Source organism: Sapajus apella, unplaced genomic scaffold (genome assembly GCF_009761245.1).
Source record: "Sapajus apella isolate SASKATOON/1434 unplaced genomic scaffold, GSC_monkey_1.0 scaffold10, whole genome shotgun sequence".
NCBI lineage: Eukaryota > Metazoa > Chordata > Mammalia > Primates > Cebidae > Sapajus > Sapajus apella.
The window spans coordinates 24,187,493-24,197,794 of record NW_022436950.1 but is presented as its reverse complement, the minus strand read 5'-3'; the positions used below and the strand labels follow the sequence as shown (position 1 = coordinate 24,197,794).

Below are 10,302 nucleotides of genomic sequence, written 5' to 3'. Positions count from 1 at the left end.
TTGACAATACAGATCTTTAAAAAAAAAAAAAAAAAAAAAAAAAAAAAACCTGGCTGGGCGCAGTGGCTCACACCTGTAATCCCAGCACTTTTCGGGGAATGAAGTGGGCAGATCATGAGATCAGGTGTTCAAGACCATCCTGGCCAACATAGTGAAACCTTGTCTCTACTAAAAATACAACAATTAGCTGGGTGTGGTGGCCCGTGCCTGTCGTCTCAGCTACTCCGGAGACTGAGGCAGGAGAATCGCTTGGACTCAGGAGGTGGAGGTAGTGGTGAGCCAAGATTATGCCACTGCACTCCAGCCTGAGCAACAAAGTGAGACTCTGTCTCAAAAAAAACAAACAAAACAAAACAAAAAACCTTGTTACAATGTCAGAACATTGGCACATTACCTATCTGACATTAAAAAAAGAAAGAAAGAAAGGAAACAAACAAATGAGTGCAATTCAATGATACACATGTTATAATTAAATAAACTCCTGGATCCAAAAAGGGGAAAGAATCAGTACATCACATGGAGGATGCAGCAATCAAGAGAGCCTTTAGAGAGAGAGGTAACATAAGACCTACTTGCTCTTGGATTCATTCTGACATTTTATTTGCAGAAACATTGGTAGTGGGAGTCCAGGTGCTGAGAAAGCTGTAACAACTATTAATGCTGATGGTGGTTATTCAGCCAAGTGTGAGATATGATACAGACTGGACTTAAGTGGTTGACATAGTAATCTAAAATAAGAGGCAGAGGCCAAGCACGGTGGTTTATGCCTGTAATCCCAGCATTTTGAGAGGCTGAGGCAGGCAGATCATCAGATCTAGAGTTTGAGACCAGCCTGGCCAATATGGTGAAGCCCCGTCTCTACTAAAGATTCCCAAAAATTTAGCCAAACATGGTGGCTGAGGCGGGAGAATCACTTGAACCCAGGAGGTGGAGGCTGCAATGAGCCGAGATCGCGTCACTACACTCCAGCCTGGTTGACAGAGCAAGATTCGGACTCAAAAAACCAAAAAACATTAAATGCTTTCTTGAACAAATTTTCTTTTGCTATTTTTTCTCTCTCAGGTTATCTACCAGACCTAATGAAGCAAGCTTATCTTCTTCCAGGCTTCAACTACTACTTGAATTTCATTAACTTTCCACATTTATTTATTTATCTTTAACCTCGCTTTCATTCCTGAATTTCATTTGTATTTCCAACAATTTGTTGTTTGATTTTGACTGTGTCCTCCAATTGTCTAGACTTTAAAATCAATATTTAGAAACTCAAACATATTTACCCAACCACTCACACTGACCTTACATTAAAACAAACACATGCCACGACTATTCTTTCTCTAACATGTATGTTTATATTTGGGGTATTGCCTCAGCAGCTACTCGTATGACAAACCTAGAAATGATGGCATCCTCCCTAGTTCTTCTCTAATGTTTCCTATATCTGATTGATCCCCACATCCTGCTGATTTTACTTCTTTTCCACCTTCTTATGTGTGAGTGGATGCAAAACCTTCCTAATCAGTTTCTCTACTTCCTGCTATTCCAATTCATTCTTTGTATTATTGTCAGCTTTATATTTCCAAACACCTCGAGAATCTTCAAGAAAAATGTTTCAATTTCATAATAGGTCATAAATTAACTTAATCTTCTGAACTACAGTACAGAGGAATTTTGTACCAACTTCCTGGGAATCACTTTATATAACAAACTACATCCATTTGAGTAGACAAACCCTTGGAGCAAGTCAGCTCAAGATGCTGCAGCTTTATTAATCCTTGAAGTCCAATAGGAGATCCAGGATTTGGAAGGGAGATGGAGGTTTTTCAGAGAATGTGATGAGTTTACACAAGAAACAAACAACGTAAGGGCAAAACCAGATTACAGCACCTTCAAAGAACTGAAACAACTCATGTACATTAAATATTTTAAGGTATATTAATGTGATTTCAAGGTCTTTGAGCTTCCTGTAGGAGGTATGTGAAGTAAGAAGAAAGGAAAATGTAATCGTTATAGTGCATATATGTTCTTTCTGTCTTTCTGAAACAACAATGCTATGATAAATACTGGTGAAAGATGTATTCTTATCTTTGCGAAAACATCTCCCATTTCTAAGAGACTAGCTTGCTGGTGACTAGATCTTTGAAGACATACTTCGGTGCCCAGAAAGATACCTGATTAGCTAGACCAAGGGAACCAAGAAGGAGATTATATCTCTATGTTGCTGTTATTAGTCTCTTTGTAGTTTGTACTTTGAGTAGGCTACCTGTACTTAATTTGCTTCTTAAACTATGATGAAGACCGCAGAAAAAATATTATGACCATATTACAGGTAAAGCAACAAAGGTCCCCAAAAGATGGAGTGACTTGGCCAGGATCACAAAGCTAGTTAAAAACTCATTTACTCTTTATGCCATTAACATATTAAGTCCTATCAAGTCGGGATTCTAAAACTATGGTAGAATTAATCAGAGTAAATATCTTTGTTTTTATTTTTTGAGACAGAGTCTCGCTCTGGTTGTGCAGGATCTGTTATCTCAGCTCACTGCAACCTCTGCCTCCTGGGTTTAAGTGATTCTCCCACCTCAGCCTCCCAAGTAGCTGAGAGTACAGGCACCACCACCATGCCTGGCTAAGTTTTTGTATTTTTTTTAGTAGAGATGGTGTTTCATCATGTTGCCTAGGCTGGTTTTGAACTCCTGAGCTCAGGCAATCCACCCACCTCGGCCTCCCAAAGTGCTAAGATTACAGGTGTGAGCCATGTGCCCGGCCTACTTTTTGTGTTTTTAGTAGAGGCAGGGTTTCACTTGTTGTCCAGGCTGGTCTTGAATTGCTAACCTGAAGTGATCCCCTGCTTCAGTCTCCCAAAGTGTTGGGATTACAGGCATAAGCCACCACGCCCTGCCTGTGATTTTTAAAAAATTTTCTTTAAGAGACAGAGTCTTGCTCTGTAGCCCAAGCTGAATGCAGCCGTGCAATCACAGCTCACTGTAACCTCAAACTCTGGGCAAAAGGGATCCTCCCACCTCGCCCTCTGAGGTAGTTAGCCCAGGCTGGTCTCAAACTCCTGGACTCAGGATTCTCCTACCTCTGCCTCCCTAAGTACTGGGATTACAGAGATGAGACACCACACCAGGCCCCAGAGTAAACATCTTTAAATGAAAGAGTCTGCAACGAAAGAGACTCTACAAAATCAGTTTAATGCTATGTTTTCTCTTTCTATTAATATTGTTTTGTTATACTTTCTGTGTCTACATTCTCATTCCATCATGAGCTCCTCGAGGACAGTGCTTAGGTGATATTTTTCTCTGTCTTCTGACACTGTCACTGACACCGTGTTTCTGGCATTCAGGCAGAAAAGGCTCAATAAAAATGTATTGAATCAAATAAATATTTGTAATTCACATGACAGACAAATGCCTGATGCCTAAGCAGCTGTTTATTTCTCCTTATCAGTAAATGTCAGATTGTTTTCTCCTTTCCCTGCTTTCCTTTTTTATTTTTTATTTATTTTTATTTGTTTATTTTCTCCTTTCCCTGCTTTCAGTTGAAAGTTGTAAAACCTAATGGTGACTGGCCAAGGAAATTTCCTCTTTAAATTCAAAGTTGGCAAACACACTGAAGACATTGCAATAGTCTTAATATATTCCTCTTAGGAATGTGACAAGTCTTCAGAGCAAAGAGTTAACATATTTAGAGGTCAAAAAAATGATTTTAGTAAATAGGCATTTATTTTGGGGAGTAAAGAGATGGGAAGAATTAGAGAAAGATGAAAAGCAAAAACAAATAGCATGTGGATAATGAGAAAATGACTCCGTTTTACAGCTGTGAGTTCAGACTAAAAGATAAGCAATACTCTCTTAAAAAAAAAAAAAAAGAAAAAGAAAAAAAGGGCCAGGAGTGGTGGCTCACGCCTGTAATCTCAGCACTTTGGAAGGCTGAGGCAGGTGGATCAGCTGAGGACAGGAGTTCGAGACTATCCTGGCCAACATGGTGAAACTGTCTCTAAAAAAATAAAAATAAATTTAAAAAATAAAGAAAAATAAAAAAAAAGACAAGCAATGCTATTTTTTGTAATATACTTCTAATACAGAACATTAAAAAAGACTTGTAGACCATGGTATGTATTTATTTTGTGGCAAAGATGTCATTTTTAGAAAGAAGCATGTACAATTTTGCTTTCCCTGTTTTTAATGAATGAAGAAAGGTATTCCCTATCCTCTTTTAACTGTCATCATTCCTCTAATCCAGGCTTGGGGAAAAGTAATATTTACAGGTTTGCAAGAAGACACCATCTTTAAGCAGCATTCAGGCACTTTTACAATACTGCCTAAATATTACAAGATAATATTATAAATTAGTTTATAATATATAAAATTAATTTATATATTATGTAATATATATTTATATATTTAATATATTAATTTATATATATTTAGTAATATATAAATTAAATATACAAAAATGTATGTATTATATAAATATATTTTTAAAAGTATAATTTTATAACATGGAAATCAACCATGAATGTCAATTTCACATTTTGACTGACATCTGTGGCCTCTGAAGTCCCTCACTTAAACCACTGGGCCTAGGTTTTATTTTTTAAGACTATTAAAAAGGAGGATGGGGCTGGGAGTGGTAGCTCACACCTGTAATTCCAGCACTTTGGGAGGCCGAGGTGGGAGGATCATTTGAGGTCAGGAGTTCAAGACCAGCCTTACCAACTTGGTGAAACGCTACTAAAAACAAAGTTAACTGGACATGGTGGGTACCTGTAGTCCCAGCTACTCGGGACGCTGAGGCAGGAAAATCTCTTGAACCTGGGAGGTGGAGGCTGCAGTGAGCCGAGATCACACCACTGCGCTCCAGCCTGAGTGAGAGAAAGAGACTCCATCTCAAAAACAAACAAACAAAAAAACCGGAGGATGGTAGATGACTGTCCAGATACTTTCCAGCTTTGCCGCTATACGAACTATTCCTCTTGTTTACTTTGTTTTCAGCATGGGTGCTTCTGGCACTTTTAGCTACATTCCAGCCTCTGGGGACTGGCTGCCTAGGGTAACAGGCGTTTCCCCAGAGCCCGTGGGGTGGCCTCACTTTGGGGGCGTGGGCAGATCGCTGTCTCCCACGCCTTGACTTTGGGACAGCAGGCGGGATCCTTTCCAGCCCAAGCTCCCCGCCCAGGCGCGCCACACGCAGCCCCGCCCCACCCCGCCGTCCCCTTCCGCCCCTGGGCAGCGATTTTTCCTATGAAATTGCGCAGAGCAGGGAGCGGGGCGGGGCCGGCGGGCCACGTGGCAAGACGGAGACAGCTCCGCCCACCGGCTTCCTGAGCCGCTGCTCCTGGCCGCCCTCCTCCCTGCACACGTGGTGTCGCCGGTGCTGCCTCCCGCTAGCCCCGGACCCAGCGCCTGCCGTCATGGCTCCCGGCCAGCTCGGTGAGCCCCTAGCGGAGCGGCGCGGTCTGCGTCCCCACTCCCGACCCGCACGCTCCCTCCATGGCGGATGCCGGCGGGAACTGGCATGGCAGGAGTGGCGCTGCGGGACTGAAAGCCAATCCCCACGCCCCGGCCGACCCCAGCCCGCGTGGGACCCACCTTAGAGCATCTGTCGGGTGTTGAACCTGGGAAGGCCCCCGCCAGTCCTGCGAACGCTGGGCCCCGGTGCTGGCCTTGGGATTCGAGACTCTCCTCCCCCAGACCCTCCCAAGGCCTTGCAGAACATAGTGCAGCAGTGTGCTGGGAGTCATGAAAAACAATGTCTTCTCTTTTCAGCCTTGTTCAGTGTCTCTGATAAAACCGGCCTTGTGGACTTTGCAAGAAACCTGACCTCTCTCGGTTTGAATCTGGTCGCTTCCGGAGGGACTGCAAAAGCTCTCAGGGATGCTGGTCTGGCAGTCAGGTAAGGCTCAGTTAGTCCCATCAGGAAAAAAGTGTGATCACATTAACCAGGAAGTGTTGTATTGCAGGCACCAGGAGCAGAATGCCTTATTTATTCCTTGCAGTAGCGCTGTGAGGTTGGTGCACTACTTCCCCAGTTTATGGAAGACGAAAGTGAGGCTCAGAACTTTTAAGACCCTAGACGGCCGGGCGCGGTGGCTCACATTTGTAATTCCAGCACTTTGGTAGGCCAAGGTGGGTGGATCACTTCAGGTCAGCAGTTCGAGACCAGCCTGACCAACATGGTGAAACCCAGTCTCTTAAAAAAAAAAAGAAGGTAGTAAAAATGGATCGTAATTCTTAACATGTTAATATATATTTTTCTAGCATATTTATAAGCATATACTTTGTTTCATAGCTTACAAAGAAGGTAGATGCAGTTTTGCTTCCTGCTTTATTTATTTATATATTTATTTATTTATTTGAGATGAAGTTTCGTTCTTTTTGCCCAGGCTGGAGTGCAGTGGCGCGATCTCGTCTCACTGCAACCTCTGCCTCCTGGCTTCAAGCGATTCTCTTGCCTCAGCCTCCTGAGAAGATGGGGTTACAGGTACCCACCACCATGCTCGGCTAAATTTTTGTATTTTTTTAGTAGAGATAGGGTTTCATTATGTTGGCCAGGCTGGTCTCAAACTCCCAACCTCAGGTGATTCACCCATCTTGGCTTCCCAAAGTGCTGGGATTACAAGCGTGAGCCACCGTGTCTGGCCAAGGATATTTTTAATGCTTTTTGTTATATACTGCCAAATTCTCAGTTGTATTTCTTAGTAATATTTAATTAGTATGGCATATGATTCAATTTCTAAATTCTCTGAAAATTATAAAACTAGTACTGGAATATTTACCAGCTTTTTCTGAACATACAACAGGTAGGAAATATGTTTTTTGGTTTTTTTTAGATTTTTTTTTAAGAGATGGGGTCTTGCTGTGTTGCCCAGGCTGGAGTGCAGTGGCTATTCATAGGCTCAATCCTGCTACTGATCAGCATGGGAGTTTTGACCTGCCCCGTTTCTGACCTGGGCTGGTTCACCCCTCCTTAGGCAACCTGGTGGTCCCTGCTCCCAGGAGGTCACCATATTGATGCCGAACTTAGTGCAGACATCCAGTTGGCATAGTGCACTACAGCCCAAAACTCCTGGACTGAAGCGATCCTCCAGCCTTAGCCTCCTGAGTAGCTGGGACTACAGGCACGTACCACCGCGCCTGGCAGGAAATATGTTAAATAACATTTTTTTTGAAAAGTAAATAGAATTTTACGTAAGAAATCGAGTATAGTGGAAGACTGAAAAAAAATCAGAATTTTCTTGTTGAATTCAGGCTCAAGATCTTTTGAAATGAAAACAGTAGTTGCTTTGAATAGTGTAAAGTAACAGTTCAGCCATACCAGTAGTACTGTTCTGTTTATCTGTTTTTCAGAGACGTCTCTGAGTTGACAGGATTTCCTGAAATGTTGGGGGGACGTGTGAAAACTTTGCATCCTGCAGTCCATGCTGGTAAGTGGTTGGTATCTTCAGTGTAAAACAGTGATTTTCAGGAATATTTTAGTTAATAATATCCTAAAATAAAGGAAGAAAAAGGCTCAAGAGAAATTTACATATAAAGTTAATATTATGAAGCTCCTGCCACATTTCATAAAACATTAGAACCTGTTTAAAATCTGGCTTGTCTTATTACTTGATGAATTTAGATTATTTTCTTCCACTTGGTATTCATCCTGACCTGATACCTAATGTAGAGTCTGGTATTTCCTACGTGTTGCTGAAGATATTTAGATTTCATTGTAGGAAAAGACTTTTACAATAATTCAAACTTAGAATAAAGTATCACAATGTAACTGACTTGCAAAAGAATTTTTCTTCAAAGTGCTTTACATTTGTTCAGTCACCTGAGAATGAATTGTATATAAACCAAAATGGCAAGAAACTGATATACTTCTAGTTTGTCAGTTGTGGTGTAATTTGAGTAAAGCTGAATGGCTACAGATCATCAGACAAACCATTGACTTATGGGAACATGTAGTCTGTTCTGGAACTAGCAGCAGTTTTGTAAAATTCTTTTACATTTTTTACATTTTATTGCTCCCCATTTTACATTTAAAGGGGATCAGGAACTAAAGAAAAAGATTTTTAAATGTGTCTTTTTTTTTTTTGAGACAGGTTTACACTCCAGCCTAGGCTGGTGTACAGTGGTACGATCACGGCTCACCACAGCCTCTGCCTGCCTCTCAGGCTCAAGCAATTCTCCCAACTCAGCCTCCCAAGTAGCTGAGACTACAGGCATATGCCACCATTCCCAGCTAATCTTTTTTTTTTTTTTTTTTTTAGAGACAGAGTCTCACCTTGTTGCTCAGGCTGGTCTCGAACTCCTGGGCTCAGGTGATCCTCCTGCCTTAGCCTCCCAAAGTGCTGGTATTATAGGCATGAGCCACTGTGACCAGCCAAATTTATCTGCTAATTCTAATTTTTTATTTGATAACTCTTCAGCTATATGTTTGGTATTCTTTAATTAAGAATATTACGCTGGGCATGGTGGCTCTAACCAGCAGTCCCATCACTTTGAGAGTTGCAATAGAAGAATTGCTTGAGCCCACGAGTTTAGGATCACCATGGGCAACATGGCAACTCCCCCCTTCTCTTTAAAAAATAAAATGACCAGCTGCAGGGGGTGGTGCGTACCTGTAGTCCCAGCTACTTGGGAGGCTGAGGTGGGTGGATTGCTTGACCATGGGGGGTGAAGGCTGTGGTGAGTTGTGGTAATGCCACTGCACTCTAGCCTGGATGATAGAGCAAGACTGTCTCAAAAAAAAATTTTTTTTTTAAATCGAGAGGATTTCGTTTGATGGAAGACACTGTTGAAAGAAATTTTTTAATCTGACCTGTTTTTTGAACCTAATACTTTAACTTTGTTAAATTAGGAATCCTGGCTCGCAATATCCCAGAAGATCATGCTGACATGGCCAGACTTGATTTCAATCTTATAAGGTAAAAACCTGAAGTGGAACTTTTGACACATTTTGGACCAACGACAAAGACTATGACAAACCTTCTATCCCTGTTTTTTCGTACTCACTATAAACCTTTACTGCGTACCTTCTGTGTGACTTTGTCTGTGTGTAAGCATTGCCAGATTTATATTACCAAAATACATACTTAAGTTTTTTAGGAAGTTACGATCTAAATTTTAGTATGTGAAGGTTGAGTATCCCTTACCTGAAATGCTTGGGACCCAGAAGTGTCTTGGATTTCAGATTTTGTAATATTTGCAGATAATATCAATTGAGCATCCCTCAGAAATCCAAAATCCTCCAGTGAGCATTTCCTTCGAGTGTCATGTTGACACTCAAAAAGTTTCAGATTTTGGAGCATTTCAGACTTCAGGTTTATTTGGAGCATTTCAGATTTCAGGGATTATCAGCCTGCACAACCAACTGAAGTGATTTGCATAAAGATACTGGCTATTTCTTTTAAATATACGTAACAGCTCTATTGAGATCTAATCCACATACCATACAATTTACCAGTTTAAAATGTATAAATCAGCGGTTCACAGAAGTTTTGCAACCATTACTGTGTTAGTCTATTCTGTGTTGCTATAAAGGAGTACTTAAAGCTGGGTAATTTACGAAAATAGGTTTATTTTGGCCCATGGTTCTTCAGACTGTACAAGAAGCATGGTGCCAGCATCAGCTTCTGGTGAGGGCCTCAGTAAGCTTACAATCACAGTGGAAGGCAGAAGGGGAGCTGGTGTATCACATGATGCGAGAGGAAGCAAGAGAGAGGGAGAGGAGGGGTTGCCCAGCTCTTTATTTATTTATTTTTTTAATTTTATTTTGAGACAGAGTCTCGCTCTGTTGCCTAGGTTGGAGTTCAGTGGCACAATCATGGCTCACTACAACCTCAGCCTCCCTCATTCAAGCAATTCTCCTGCCTCAGCCTCCCTAGTAGATGAGACTATAGGCGTTCATCACTGTGCCTGGCTAATTTTTACTATTTTCAGTAGAGATTGGGTTTCATCATGTTGGTCAGGCCGGTCTTGGAACTCCTGAACTCAAATGATCCTCCCACCTTAGCCTCCCAAAATGGTGGAATGAGGTGTGAGCCACTGTGCCCAGCCTGCCTGGCTCTTTTAAACAACCAGCTCTACGTGAACACAGAATGAGGACTTATTATGGGGAGGGCACCAAGCCATTCATAAGGGATCTGTCCCCAGGACCAAATCAACTCCCACCAGGCCCTAGCGTTGGGGATCACATTTCAAGATGAGATTTGGAGAGGACACACATCAAACCATATTAATTGCCACATCCAATATTCGAACGTATTCATCACCCCCACCCCAAACCCTATACCCATATGCATTTATTCTC

At 41.7% G+C, this 10,302-nt stretch overlaps 1 protein-coding gene across 1 annotated transcript in view; it reads left to right on the top strand.

Annotated features, from left to right (window-relative positions):
• The first annotated feature begins 5,252 nt into the window (after positions 1 to 5,252).
• The window catches only part of ATIC (5-aminoimidazole-4-carboxamide ribonucleotide formyltransferase/IMP cyclohydrolase), a 37,234-nt gene continuing 32,184 nt past the window's right edge, over positions 5,253 to 10,302 (top strand). The window contains exons 1-4 of the mRNA XM_032278307.1: positions 5,253 to 5,435; positions 5,772 to 5,898; positions 7,353 to 7,429; positions 8,851 to 8,917. Of these exons, the coding sequence (XP_032134198.1) occupies positions 5,417 to 5,435; positions 5,772 to 5,898; positions 7,353 to 7,429; positions 8,851 to 8,917 (290 nt within the window). The 5' untranslated portion in view covers positions 5,253 to 5,416. The remainder of the gene's footprint in view (positions 5,436 to 5,771; positions 5,899 to 7,352; positions 7,430 to 8,850; positions 8,918 to 10,302) is intronic.